Genomic DNA, 15,102 nt, shown 5'->3' with positions numbered 1-15,102 from the left:
AGGATGCCAGTATTATCCCTGACGAAGGGGTCATAATCACATAATCATTTTGTTTTCATCACACATACATTTGTGCTTGCATTGCTTGCTTTTAATGTATATACAATTCATTGTTGTACTTTCTCTATGTGTATTTAATAAATATAATTCATTTATACATTCATGTTTTGTTTTTTACAAAATTGTGCCTATAAAGTCCCACCCCTAGGGGAATTTTTTTGCCAACAGCATAAAATAAAATGTAAGAAAACAGAAGAAAAGGCTGAGACTGTAGCCCCAGCACAGGGAACCCTGCCTACTCCTAAGCTAGGCAAAAGACAAACTGAATTGGGAATGAGGCTAGCCGGGGGTATTGGACCTAAGGGACAGCCCCCTGTAGGTTTGTCTATGCAAAGTTTTGTGAATGTTTCTAACAAAATCTTCTGCCTCGCTTACTCCTGTGGATAAGACCAATACCCATAAGTTTAGACTGTATGAGTGAGCGGCGACTGTCAAGAGGACATAAGAGAAAACCTCCTTCCATCAGCAAGGGCATTGAAGGTGAAACGTGTCTTGGTCTTTCAGCATAACAATGATCCCAAACACACTGCCCGGGCAACGAAGGAGTAGCTTTGTAAGAAGCGTTTCAAGGTCCTGGAGCGGCCTAGCCAGTCTCCAGATCTCAACCCCATAGAAAACCTTTGGAGGGAGTTGAAAGTCCGTGTTGCCCAGCGACAGCCCCAAAACATCACTGCTCTAGAGGAGATCTGCATGGAGGAATGGGCCAAAATACCAGCAACAGTGTGTGAAAACCTTGTAAAGACAGAAAAATGGTTTGACCTCTGTCATTGCCAACAAAGCGTATATATAAAAAAAGTATTGAGATGAACTTTTGTTATTGACCAAATACTTATTTTCCACCATAATTTGCAAATACATTCTTTAAAAATCAAACAATGTGATTTTCTGGATTTTTTTTTCTCATTTTGTCTCTCATAGTTGAAGTATACCTATGATGAAAATTACAGGCCTCACTCATCTTTTTAAGTGGGAGAACTTGCACAATTGGTGGCTGACTAAATACTTTTTTGCCCACCTGTGTGTGTGTGTGTGTATATATAGATATATATATATAAAAACACACACACACACATTTATGTAAATATTTTATAATATATTTTCATGTGACCATACAGCGGTTTACCAGGACAGGCCTCACCATGGTCAACCAAGGAAGTTGAGTGCAAGTACTTAGCCTTATATCCAGAGGTTGTCTTTGGGAAATAGACACATGAGTGCTGCCAGCATTGCTGCAGAGGTTGAACGGGATGAAGGGGTGGGGGCTCAGCCTGTCAGTGCTCAGACCATACGTCGCACACAGCATCAAATTGGTCTGCATGGCTGTCGTCTCAGAAGGAAGCCTCTTCTAAAGATAATGCCCAAGAAGGCCCACAAATAGTTTGCTGAAGACAAGCAGACTAAGGACATGGATTACTGGAACCATGTCCTGTGGTCTGATGAGACCAAGATAAACTTATTTGGTTCAGATGGTGTCAAGTGTGTGTGGCGGCAACCAGGTGAGGAGTACAAAGACAAATGTGTCTTGCCTACAGTCAAGCATGGTGGTGGGAGTGTCATGGTCTGGGGCTGTATGAGTGCTGCCGGCACTGGGGAGCTACTGTTTATTGAGGGAACCATGAATGCCAACATGTACTGTGACATGCTGAAGCAGAGCATGATCTCCTCCCTTCAGAGACTGGGCCGCAGGGCAATATTCCAACATAACAACCCCAAACACACCTCCAAGATGACCACTGCCTTGCTAAAGAAGCTGAGGGTAAAGGTGATGGACTGGCCAATTATGTCTCCAGACCTAAACCCTATTGAGCATCTGTGGGGCATCCTCAAACCGAAGGTGGAGGAGTGCAAGGTCTCTAACATCCACCAGCTTCCTGATGTCGTCATGGAGGAGTGGGCGAGGACTCCAGTGGCAACCTGTGAAGCTCTTGTGAACTCCATGCCCAAGAGGGTTAAGGCAGTGCTGGAAAATAATGGTGGCCACACAAAATATTGACACTTTGGGCCCAATTTGGACATTTTTTTTTGTACTCACTTTTGTTGACAGCAGTTTTGAGTTATTGTTGAGTTATTTTTTTAGGGGACAGCAAATTGACACTGTTAAACAAGCTGTACACTCACTACTTTACATTGTAGCAAAGAGTAATTTCTTCAGTGTTGTCACATGAAAAGATATAATAAAATATTTACAAAAATGTAAGGGGTCTACTCACTTTTGTGTGTCTAGAAAATTAAATATATGCACTTCTGTAAAAAGGAAAGAGAAAAAAAGCACAACTTCTATGCAGTTCTAATTCAATGAGACTGAGTGGTATGTAGCAAAAGGTGCATGATAACAGAAGGGAAAACAGAGAGGCCAATTCGCTGCTGCAGGTGTGAGGTGTAATCCTGAGGAGAGGTGGGACTGGGTGCTAGCCCTGGCTCGCATCCGCGTATACAACTTGGGAAAGAAATTGGCTGCACACCTCTGCCAGATCAGTAGAGGTGTTCAGCCAATTTCTTTCCCCAACATAACAGAGGCTGGGATTATTAATCAAAATTATGGGGCACGGCGATGGGAGCCTCATTTGCTTCCTGTTACGCCAATCTTAACCTTGGCTGGGGGGGAAGAGTCTCCTATCTGAAGGGAACAATCCGTTTGCTGCCCATATAGTCCTTTACGTACGATATATTCATGTTTTTATCGTCATCTGTGACAGCCCCCCTTCTTCGGTTGTACCTTTTGTTCAATATTGTAATGACAATACCATCGGCCTGTCCTTTACTCGTGTTTATGATCCATCAACTTTGGTTTTCCTTGACCTTGAACTAGGCCATACCAATGGACAAATTACTTCCAAGATGCATTTCACACCCACCTCGGGCAATTCTTATCTTCATTCCCATAGCTGCATTCACCCAAGGTGACTTAACAACATTCCTAAAGGACAGTTCAGTCATCTTCGGAGGAACTGTACACTTAATCAGGATTATTTTTCACAAGGTCAGGTTCTCAAAGACAGATTTATGGAAAAAGGTTTCAACCCCAGCTTAGTTGAAAAAACATTTAAAACACATGCCACTAGCCAATTTTACAGGTAAGATTTTACAAAAATTCAGTTTTCTCTTACATCCTCTGACAGTCGCCGCCTTCTCTAAGTCATCACCAGGGCAGCCATCAGGGGGGGACAGCCCATACACATGTAGGGGGCCCAGGCATTCTGAGGGGCCCAGCCACCCAGGCCCCAACCAACAAGACAGAGTTGTTGCTGCTGTAGTAACTAGCAATTGCTAAAGCATGGAGGATGCAGAGTAAGCCGATGCAGCTGAAGGGATGCCTCTTTGCTGAAAATGTGAGGCTGTCTTTTTGCTGGATTGGGATATCTCATTGCTGAATATATGAGGCTGTCTTCTTTACTGGATTGGGATGTGTCTTTGTTGAATATATGAGGCCATCACTTTACTGGATTGCGATGTCTCTTTGCTAAATATATGAGGCTGTCTCTTTGTTGGATTAAGATATCTCTTTGCTGTATATATGAGGCTGTCTCTTTACTGGATTGGAATGTCTCTTTGCTGAATATATGGGGATGTCTCTTTGATGGATTGGATTCATTTTCATTCATTAAGTTGTAAAAGTGTTAAAATAGAAGTTGGTGCACTGAAGGACTCGGTCGGATGGCCAGTGGGCAGATTCGGTGGGACGGCCAGAGGGCGGGCCCCGCAAAATGTTGATGGTCAGGCTCAGAGGGGCCCAGGCCTAAAGCTGTGTAAGGGGCCCCAAAATTTCTGATGGCTGCCCTGGTCATCACTATTGGTATGTCCCAAAGCAGTGTAGACATGAGGGGTGGGAGACGCAACCGTAGAAAAGGCAACGCAGTACCCACATCAGAGAAAGGAACCTTACACGCACAGTAAGAGAACCTTCTGGGCAACAGAAAACAAGGCTCAAGAGGAGCAACAGCCCAGGAAAGCAAATAACCAGGGTATAAACAAACCCAAACAGCCAGGGACCCACAAAAAAACAAGGGTCCCCTATGGCACCGCCGCACTGAGAACTTTGAGACCAAAGGAGGCATCAGCTGATGCCAGAACATCCACCTTAAAGAATTTGGAAAAGGTGTGCACCGACGACCAAGTCGCAGCCTTGCACACCTGGGCCACTGAGGCACAATGCCAATAGGCCCAGGACGCACTCAAAGATCTGGTAGAGTGCGCCTTAACAGGGAAGGGTGGAACCCGTTCCTTCAAGGCATAAGCCTGCTCAATGGTCTGTCTGATCCAAGGAATGCAAAGCAACCTCCTTAGGATGCTTAGGCTTCGTACAAAGCGAAGGCAGGACAATGTCCTCATTAAGGTGGAACTCAGAGACCACCTTAGGAAGAAAAGACGAATGAGGTCGCAAGACCACCTTATCCTTGTGAATTACCAAGTAAGGAGAGCGGCAAGACAACGCCGCCAGTTCCGACACTCTGCGAGCCGAAGTGATCGCCACCAAAAAGGCAACCTTCTTAGACAGCAGAGGCAACAATATCTCCCGGATGTTTTCAAAGGGAGCACGCTGTAACACGGACAGAACCAAGTTCAAGTCCCATGGAGGTAAAGGCTCCCTCCTGGGAGGAGCCAAATGTCGCACACCTTGAATGAAGGTGCGAATTAAGGAATGAGATGCCACAGGGCGTTGGAAAAGAATAGCCAGTGCAGACACCTGGCCCTATATTATGGCCAGCGCCAGGCGCTGGTCCACCCCAGACTGGAGGAAAGCCAACACTCTTGACACCGAGTATGAGCGAGGGGAGAACCCCCTGGACTCACACCAGGCGAAGTAAGCTTTCCAGGTACGGTAATAGATTGTACCAGATGAGGATTTCCTAGCCTTAATTAGAGTAGGAATGACCTCAGGGGAGAGTCCCCTGTCTCTCAGGACCTGGGTCTCAATAGCCAGGCCATCAAAGCCAGCGACTGTAAAGCAGGATGGAAGATCGGTCCCTGAGACAGTAGATCTTCCCGCATTGGCAGCCGCCAAGGAGGCGCCACTGCCATGTGAACAACGTCGGCGTACCAGGACCGGCGTGGCCAGTCCGGCGCTACCAGAATCACCAGGTGCGGTTCCGAGGCTAACCTGCGAAGGAACCTGGACAACAACTGAATCGGAGGAAAGGCATACATCCGACGATACTGATGCCAAGGGGCCACCAACGCATCTGAGGCGTCTGCCAGAGGATCGCGCGTTCTTACCACGAACCTTTCCACCTTTCGATTTAGCCGGGATGCAAACAGATGCACGACTGGGGATCCCCACCTCGCACACAGCATTTGGAAGACCTCCGGGTGCAGGGACCATTCCCCCCTGGTCCAGGGTCTGGCTGCTCAGATAGTCTCCACACCCGGAATGTGAACTGCTGAAATCGCCGGGACATGAGTCTCGGCCCAAGACAGAATGTCGGTCACCTCCCGGGCCGCCCGGGCACTCCTGGTGCCCCCTTGGTGGTTGATGTAAGCCACCGCGGTAGCATTGTCCGTCTGTACCCGAACAGGACAGCCCCGAAGTCGATCCGACCACTGGAAGAGACAAAGTTTTATCGCTCTCAATTCCAACACATTGATCGGAAGGGAGGATTCCTCCCCCGACCAAATGCCCTGGGCAGACAGGTTGCCCAGGACTCCACCCCAGCCCGACAGGCTGGCATCCATGGTAATCACCGTCCACAGTAACGGACGGAAAGATTTGCCTTCCGACACTGCCGGGGACTGGAGCCACCACAGAAGATCCATTCTGTTCCGGCAACTCAATGAGACACTCAGATTCAAGGACTGAGGTAGTCTGTCCCACCTGGCCAGGATCTCCGCTTGAAGAGACCGTGTGTGAAACTGAGCAAAGGGTATCGCCTCGAAGGCTGATACCATCAACCCCAGGGACCGCTTGCAGGTCCTGAGCGACAAAGACGAATTGTCCCTGAGGGACCTGATCTCGTCCTGCAGGGTCCAGAGCTTGTCCTCCGGCAAGAACACCTTTGCCTGAGCAGAGTCCAGGATCATTCCCAGATAGGGAAGACGAACCGAAGGAGACAAGGTCGACTTCTGCACGTTGATGGTCCATCCGAACTCCTGGAGCGTCTGTACCGTGGTGGACAGATCGCGCAGTAGGTTCTGGCTGACACTCGATCTTAAGAGGAGATCGTCCAGATACCCCAAGACCGCAATGCCCTGTGCCCTTAGCAAGCCCAGAACAGGTGCCAACACTTTGGTAAAGACCCTTGGAGCCGAAGTGAGACCGAAAGGCAACGCTACAAACTGATAGTGGTCCTCTGCGATTGCGAAACAAAGGTACCTCTGGTGACCCTCGAAAATGGGGATGTGCAGGTACGCATCCTTCAGGTCTATAGAGGCCAGGAATTCTCCTGGGCTCAGGGAGGCCACCACCGAACGGAGAGATTCCATACGGAACTTCCGAACGCGCACGAAGCGGTTCAGCGCTTTCAGGTCCAGAATAGGACGCACCTTGCCCTCCTTTCTGGGCACAGTGAACAGATTGGAATAAAACCCCCAAAACCTGTCCCGATGAGGCACCGGGACAAATCACCCCCCGGGGCAAGGAGGTCCTGCACCGCTTGATGCAGGTCCTGCAGGCGCCCCAGGGTCAAATGAAGATTTGAGGGAAAAAAATCTGTCCGCCGGCCGGGAAGGGAATTTGATCTTGTATCCTGATCGAATGATTTCCTGAACCCACCTGTCCGGAATTCGGAGCAGCCAAGGTTGGAGGAAACCACGCAAACGCCCCCCCCACCCCTGAAATGGGTGAGGGAGCCCCTTCAGGCAGAGGCGGATTGACCCGCCGCAACGGCATGGCCAGACTGCTGCTTGCCCGCCCAGGGCTTCTTCTGGCTACCTTGGCCCTTGAAGGGCTTGCCCTTGGTTTGATTCCGAAAGGCACGAAAGGACCCTTGATTGGGTCGAGAGGTGAAACCCCGCTTGCCACAAAAGGACTTGTTCTTGGGGTTCTGGGGTAGCATGGTGCTCTTACCTCCCGTGACACCCTTTACCAAGGTATCCAAGGCCTCGCCAAAAAGGCGAGAACCTCCATAAGGAAAATCAGCAACAGTTTTCCGTGATGTCTAGTCAGCCGACCAGCTCTTCAGCCAGATCAGTCGACGGTTAAGCACCGCAACACTAGATAGGCGTGCTACCAAAGGGGCCTCATTTAAGGCCGCATCGCACAAATACATGACTCCTTGGTGAATTTGATCCACCATAGCCAGCGTGGCAGGGGGGGCAGAATCAGACGTGAGGTTGCATGTAAGCACCTTAGTCTAATCAGCCACCGCCTGAGCCACCAGGACGGACGCGAAAAACAGGTTTGAGCAAGGAACCCGCCACCGTGTAGGAATGTCGGGCTAGAGACTCCAACCTTCTGTCCGTGGGATCCCGAAAAACCGGGGTCTCCTCAGTAGGAATCAAGGTAGCCTTGTTTAAGACGGCCACAGTGTGATCCACCTGTGGAGGCACACACCATCGCGATTCCATAGCCGGCGCAAAGGGATAAAGCAGTTTAAACCGACTAGGAACTATAAATGGACGTTTTAAAGTGTGCCACAGTTCATTTACAGTGTAATGAAACTCAGCGGGACAGGGAAAAACCTGCGCCGACTTGCGGGTCCTATGTGTACCAAAAGAGGACACAATGCCCGGAGGACTGGGCTCATCCTCCAAGTGTAGTGTTTCTTTTACAGAAACAATCAACTCATCCATGGTCGCGCGTTCTTCAGGCGACCCCGGGGGAGAAACATCAACCCCCTCCGCCTCCCCCTCAGACCCCAGAGGGTCCAAGGATGAGCGAGACCCTGAAAAGGGCACGCCCGCCACCGCAGCCACATCACCATCTGAATCAGAGGAGATAGACAATCTGGGTCATTTCCTAGCATCACGTTCAGCCATCAGTACCTCCATTTTGGACACTAAAGACGCCACTACGGCGGTCAAGTCAGGTATAACAGGGGCTCCAGCAGGACTGAAATTTGAAATTTGCTGTCCTGAGAATCCATCGCCCAAGTTAGAAAAAAACAACAGTGCAATAAAATGTACTGGCCCTTTAATACCGCTGCGAAGTGCGCAGCCCACCGCTATATGTACAGTGATTAAAGATCCCCAAAAGGAGAAGAAACTGAGCCAGGAATGACAAAACAGAAAGTTATGGAAGAGACAGTCTGCAGAGCCCCACAGAGTGTTACCACATCGATCGCTGCTTCAGAGGAAAAGGAAGTGAGGTCAAAAGAGGCTGAACTATAAGCTGCAATAACCCAGGAAAAATGGCTGCCTATAGAACTGAATGGGAGGCTTCGGGAAAATGGCCGCCGAACATGTGCTTGGAACGATCGGTCTGCCACACGCAAGATGGCGTCAGATGGCGCCAAAACAGCATGTAATGTAGCCCACAGTGAAGCCAGACATGCATGCCCATAGTAAAAATGGCGGACCGCACGGTTTTTCACCGCTGCGGCCGCCACACACATCGTCTGCACCCCCAGAAAAAACACCGAAGTGACACAGGGGAAGGGGCCCCCAACAATACACAGCACCGCAGCGCATGTACAAAAGACCCCCGCAGGGATCGCCACAGGGAGCCCCACACAGGCACAGACATGGGGGACACACAACAACACAGGACTGCCACCCCAGACAGAGGCCCCACACAGAAGTACTTACCTGTACCAGATGGCGTGGGGTGCCTCTATGAACGGAAAGCCGCTGTCCTCATCTGACAGGGAATGCCGTTTGCCAAGGACAGAACACTGCAGCACCGCAGATGTGTCCAGTGAGGTAGCCACCTCACAGGCTGCATCCCTGCTGCGAGCAGGGATGGGTCGTTCATAATGCCAGGACGAACACATGGCTGAACGCTCAATGGCGGGCTGGGGGACCCTCTGACCCTCTGCCCTGGAGAACCAGGGCGGTCAGTCCGAATTCCAGCTCCACAATAATCCATCTCCATCCGAAGATCCGACTAAAACTAAAGCTGACAAAATAAACAGCTAGTAAATCAAAGAAAAAAACTGACATTTTCAAAGAAAATCAAATAAAAGATTAGAAAGACTGAGACTGTAGCCCCAGCACAGGGAAAGCCTAACTACTCCTGACGCTAGGCAGAAACAAACTGAGTTGGAAGTGTCACTGCAGGGGGGTATTGACCAGTGGGACAGCCCCCATGGTTGTGTCTATGCAAATGCTTTTGTTCTTTTGACTAAGTGTTATGCCTAGCTACTCCTGCGGAGCGGAAGTCAATACCCAATAGTGATGACTTAGAGGAGGCGGCGACTGTCGGACGTAAGAGAAATATTGATTTCCACTTCTTCAGTCAGCTTTGATCAAACTTCTATATAATCTGTAGTCAGGATATCCCAGAATGCTCATCACCTGCTATTTACCTGGCTAACTGCTGTCCCTAAAGTTGGGCTTGGGGTAAAATATGCCTGGAATGAAAGGGGTTACCTTCCATTATATTTGTTTTTTTTATCAGATACAGCTTTACTGAGTTTCGTAAGTTTACAAAAGTAAAGAAAATACAAAAAAGTACCACCCCTCTTCCTGTTAAAAGAAATGAAAGAACTTTTGTGCACTCCTGCAGTAACACTACTCATTCAAACACTATATACCTTCCAAGTGCCCTGTTGATTCAACAGTACAGTTATATGGTAATAATGTTCACGTAATGTGCAGTGGTACAGCCAAGAAACAAAAAGAACCAGCAAGGGAAAGAAAAGAAAAAATAAAGGAAAATAAAGAGAAACACACACATGCACACAGACGCCTTCACATCCAAAATTCAGCCATGGTCTAGAAGTATACAAGGGTTCAATATTACTTCCCATCATATCTGGAATGATCATACAGGTACAGTAAAGGCAAGACTTCCAACACTTCTTTAGAAAGCTTTTAGGAAATGCTCAAACCTAATACCCACAGAACAGAGGCACATAAATTATCTGTAATAGTGTCTGCTGACCAACAGGGGATTGTTTTGCTTAGTAGCACAGGGTGATGGCCGATTACTGTTCACTTATTACTAGGTAAAACATATTAAGTGGCATAAACAACACTTTCGGGTAAACATTAATGCAATAAATTGCACAATTACTGAAATTAAGCGGTATTTTCCTTTAAATCAACAGAACACAACTGACAGAAAAGACCACACACCAGTCTTCTGTAGAACTTGTTTCCCTTCCACAGTGGAACCCATAATTCTTAGTGTGTCCACAGCCACTCCAATCATGGTGGTCTCATGACCTTCTGCCATGTCAAAGACTTTCTGCAGGAATGCAGGGTAATGCTCACAGATTTGCTGTGGACTGTCCATAACAGCCAAATTTCCAAAGAATTTCACCAGGCCTGGAGAAAAAAAAATGCAGAATTAGTAGTAAGTGGCAGAAAAGCTTATTGTACTAGAACAGGGATATGCAAACTGTTGTCCTCCAGCTTTTGCAAAACTACATGTCCCATTATGCCTCTGCCTCTGGGTTTCATGCTTGTGGCTGTCGGAGTTTTACTATGCCTCATAAGACTTGTAGTTCTGCAACATCAGGAGGGCCACAGTTTGCATATCCCTGTACTAGAACATCTTCTAGGACCAGTCCTTAACTGTTTTATGTGGAGTAGCAACATCCTATATTGAAAATATACATTTCTAATAGCAGGTGTATGGATGAAAAGGAGTTAGAGACCTTAGATTGTAAGCTCTTTGAGGGAAGAAACTGATGTGAATATACATGTAAAAGTGCTGCGTAAATTGTCAGCGCTATATAAGTACCTGTAATAAATAAATTATACAAAACATCAACTTTGGGGCTAAAAGCATATTTTAACTGTGCAAAATACACATAATTCTTTTCAGCTGGTCTTGCAAGTCAAACCAACCCTACCGTACTATGCTGATAAGATAACAGCACTAATCACTCCTGAGTCATCTCCCTAACTTTAGCCTGATCACTGAAATATAAATTCCCAACTGATACTCCATGTGTAACTTGTCCCTAAACACCCAGTGCCTAAGGCCTCATGCACACTGGACGTTTTTACAGCTGCTGTTTTTGGCATCAGACGTTTTTTTTTTTTTTTTTTGCAGCCAGTAAACTCCCCAGTATGTTATCCTATGTGTCCATGCACACATAGGCTGTTATTAGCAGTTTTTGGTGGGGGCATTTTCTGGATGGAAAAAAAACCCATAACTAGTGGGTTTTGAGAGGAGTTTTTCAGCTGTAAAAAATACTCTAACTCTAAAAAAAAACGCTGAACAATGCCAAAAAAAATAGTTTTGCTGAAAAAAGCTAGCAAACGCTGAAAAACGCTGCTGCAAAAAAGCTGAAAAACTCCTTCTATACCTACAGCTTTCTACTGGCGTTTATAGTCCTCTCGCACATTGGACATTATCAAAACGGCAGTAATAAGGTGTAGCTGTAGAAGGAGATTTTCAGCTTTTTTCCAGTAGCGTTTTTAGCTTTTTTTTTTTTTTTTTTAGCTTTTTTCAGCTGTAGCGTTTTTTTTTTTTTTTTTTTTTTTTTTTAGCAAAACTATACTCCCACAAAAGCTTATGGGTCAAAAACCTTGATAAACGCCGAATAACTGGATTTTTGCCTTACCGTAAAATCCTTTTCTATGATGTTCATTGACGGACACTGCTTCATATCGTCATTTGACAGATGGACTACGCTTCTCTTCCTAGGAGTAGCACACTAGGCAGAAAAGGATTAACAAAGCTTAACTATGCATATAGGGAAGTCCCAGGTGGTATACTCCCACTTCCTGTTCTAGGATCTCAGTGTTGTAACAAGCAGTGTCAGAAGAATACATCACCCAACTCCACAGAGGGGTGGGTGCTGTGTCTGTCAATGAAAATCAGAGAAAAGGATCTTACGGTAAGACAAAAACCGAGTTTTCTCTTTAGTTCATTGACGGACACAGCTTCATATCTTCATTTGACAGAAGGGACGTCCCAAAGCAGTATCAGCATGAGGGATGTAAAAAAAAAAAACACAGCAATAAACAAATTTTCCAAAAAAAAAAAGGGCTAAACTTAGCCAACCAGGTAAAACAGAAGCTCAACCAGGAACAACTGGAGCTCACCTACCAGAAAAAAACACCCTCAAGAGGCAGAAGTCTCTGCCACAGCGGCCTGCAAAATTTTGCAGCCAAAGGCAGCACCTGCAGATGCAAAAATATCCACCTTGTAGAACTTGGTGAATGTGTGTACAGACGCCCAGGTGGCTACTTTGCAAAACCTGATGATAGAAGGCCAAGGAGGCACTAAGCGCCCCTGTGGAATGCGCCTCAACTGGGAAAGGAGGAACCTGATCCTTAATTGAATAGACTTGCACCACCGTTTGCCTGATCCATCTGGAAATGGTCACAGCAGATGCAGCCTGCCCCTTACGGGGACCATCTGTAAGAATTAACAAGGAATCTGATTTCCGAATAGGTTCAGTTGCCTTCAAGTACACCCTGATGGCCCGGACCACATCCAAAGAATGCAAAGCAACCTCTTTCGGGTGCTTTGGCTTAGGATATAACAAAGGTAACACAATGTCCTCATTCAAGTGGAACCCCGAAACGACCTTAGAAAAGAACCACTGACAGGGCCAAAAAAAAAAACTTTGTCCCTGTGAACCACCAGGTAAGGAGACCGACAGGACAACACAGCAAGCTCCAAGACCCTGCATACAGAGGTGATAGCCACCAAGAAAGCCACTTTCTGTTACAAGGTAAGTAAAGGAATTTCATGAATATTCTCAAAAAGCGGTCTTTGGAGAACCGACAGTACCAGGTTAAGATCCCACTGAGGCACTAGGGACCGCACTGGTGGGGCCAAATGGCGAACTCTCTGCACGAAGGTGTGAACCATAGGATTCTTTGGAAGAAGATTGTCAAAGCTGAAATCCGACCCTTAATGGTGCCCAGAGCCAAACGCTAATTTACACCTTTTTGTAGAAACTCCAGCAGACATGATGACAAGAAAAAGCGGGGGGGGGGGGGGGGGACCCCCACGAGACTCACACCAAGTAATATACGATTTTCAAACTCAATGGTAAACCTTTCTAGAAGTAGATTTCCTAGCTTTCAACAGAGTCAATCAGAATCGCTGATTCCGACAAACCTATCCTACAGTACCTGGTTTTCAATGGCCAGGACGTTAAAGCCAACAGGATGGAAGATCGGTCCTTGAGACAGAAGATCTTTTTTGAGAGGAAGCCGCCAAGGGGCATCGGCTTCCAGTCTTACCAGGCCCGTGTACCAGGACCGACGAGGCCTGTCTGGGGCCACCAGAATCACTGGAATCTCTTCTGCCTCAATTCTGCACATAAATTTTGGCAGAAGTTGTATTGGAGGGAAGGCAAAAATCAGACGATACCGTCCCCAAGGGGCCACCAGAGCGTCTGAGGAGTCTGCCAGTGGATCCTGAGACCTAGCCACAAAACTCGGAACCGTCTGGTTGAGACAGGAGGCCAACAGGTCCACATCGGGGGTCCCCCACGGGAGACAGAGTTGCTGAAAAACCTCCGGGTGAAGGGACTATTCGCCTGGACACCATGCCTGACGACTGCGGTAGTCCGTCTGCCAATTTTCCACCCCTGGAAAAAACACAGCAGAGATCGCTGGAACAAGGCGTTCTGCCCACTGTGGAAAACTGGGCACTTTTTGGGCAGCTAGGGCACTTTTGGTGCCCCCTTGGTGATTGATATATGCCACAGCAGTGGGGTTGTCTAATTCAATCTTTACCGGACACCCCTGCAGACGAACCATCCACTGGGACAGGCAAAGCCTGATCGCTCAAATTTCCAGGATGTCGATCAGCAGGTTGGACTCCTCCCGAGACCAAAACCCTTGGGCTGATTCCGTGCCCAGGACCTTTCCCCACCCGGACAGGCTGGCGTCCGTGGTAACCACTGTCCAAAACAGGGTAAGGAAGGATTTCCCTTGTCACAGCGCCGGGAAATGGAGCCACCAAAGCAGAGACCCTCTCCCACCCCGACTCAACAGGATCATATTGTTCATAGACTGTGGATCCTTGTTCCATTTGGTTAGAATCTCCTTTTGCAGAAGTCTGGTATGGAACTGAGTAAATGGGATGACCTCGAAGGTGGAGACCATCTGGCCCAGCACCTGCATACAAGTTCTGAGAGATGACCGGTGATTGGACAACAGGAGCTTAATCGCATGCTGCAATTTCAAGACGTTCTGCCCACTGTGGAATACCGGGCACTTTTTTGGCCACTAGGGCACTTCTGGTGCCCCCTTGGTGATTGATATATGCCACAGCAGTGGGGTTGTCTAATTCAATCTTTACCGGACACCCCTGCAGACGAACCATCCACTGGGACAGGCAAAGCCTGATCGCTCAAATTTCCAGGATGTCGATCAGCAGGTTGGACTCCTCCCGAGACCAAAACCCTTGGGCTGATTCCGTGCCCAGGACCTTTCCCCACCCGCACAGGCTGGCATCCGTGGTAACCACTGTCCGAAACAGGGGAAGGAAGGATTTCCCTTGTCACAGCGCCGGGAAACGGAGCCACCAAAGCAGAGACCTTCTCCCACCCCGACTCAACAGGATCATATTGTTCATAGACTGTGGATCCTTGTTCCATTTGGTTAGAATCTCCTTTTGCAGAAGTATGGTATGGAACTGAGTAAATGGGATGACCTCGAAGGTGGAGACCATCTGGCCCAGCACCTGCATACAAGTTCTGAGAGATGACCGGTGATTGGACAACAGGAGCTAAATCGCATGCTGCAATTTCAAGAGTTTTGTTTCTTGGAGAAGCACCCGTGATGAGACTGAATCCAGAGTCAGCCCCAGGAAGTCCAACTTGCTGGATGGGATCATGCTGACTTTTGAAAATTCAGAGTCCAGCAGAACTCCTGCAGAGTTCTCACCGTGATGTCCAGATCCTCCTTCAGGACAGATGATGATTCCGCCCTCAGAAGAAGATCGTCCAGGTACCCCGGTACAGAAATCCCCCGCTGTCTGAGCAAGGCTAACACCGGAGCCAACACTTTTGTGAACACCCGAGGAGCTGA

The 15,102-nt window shown here is 47.8% G+C and overlaps 1 protein-coding gene across 1 annotated transcript in view; it reads right to left on the bottom strand.

Moving 5' to 3' along the window:
* Positions 1-15,102, bottom strand: part of PSMD5 (proteasome 26S subunit, non-ATPase 5) — a 178,497-nt gene that overhangs the window by 23,509 nt on the left and 139,886 nt on the right. The window contains exon 7 of the mRNA XM_082263579.1: positions 10,231-10,422. Within this exon, the coding sequence (XP_082119705.1) occupies positions 10,231-10,422 (192 nt within the window). The remainder of the gene's footprint in view (positions 1-10,230; positions 10,423-15,102) is intronic.

The sequence above is a fragment of the Pelophylax lessonae genome, assembly GCF_965119305.1.
Source record: "Pelophylax lessonae genome assembly, chromosome: 7".
Classification (NCBI taxonomy): domain Eukaryota; kingdom Metazoa; phylum Chordata; class Amphibia; order Anura; family Ranidae; genus Pelophylax; species Pelophylax lessonae.
The sequence above is the reverse complement of the archived record's forward strand: the minus strand, read 5'-3'. Positions and strand labels throughout refer to the sequence as shown.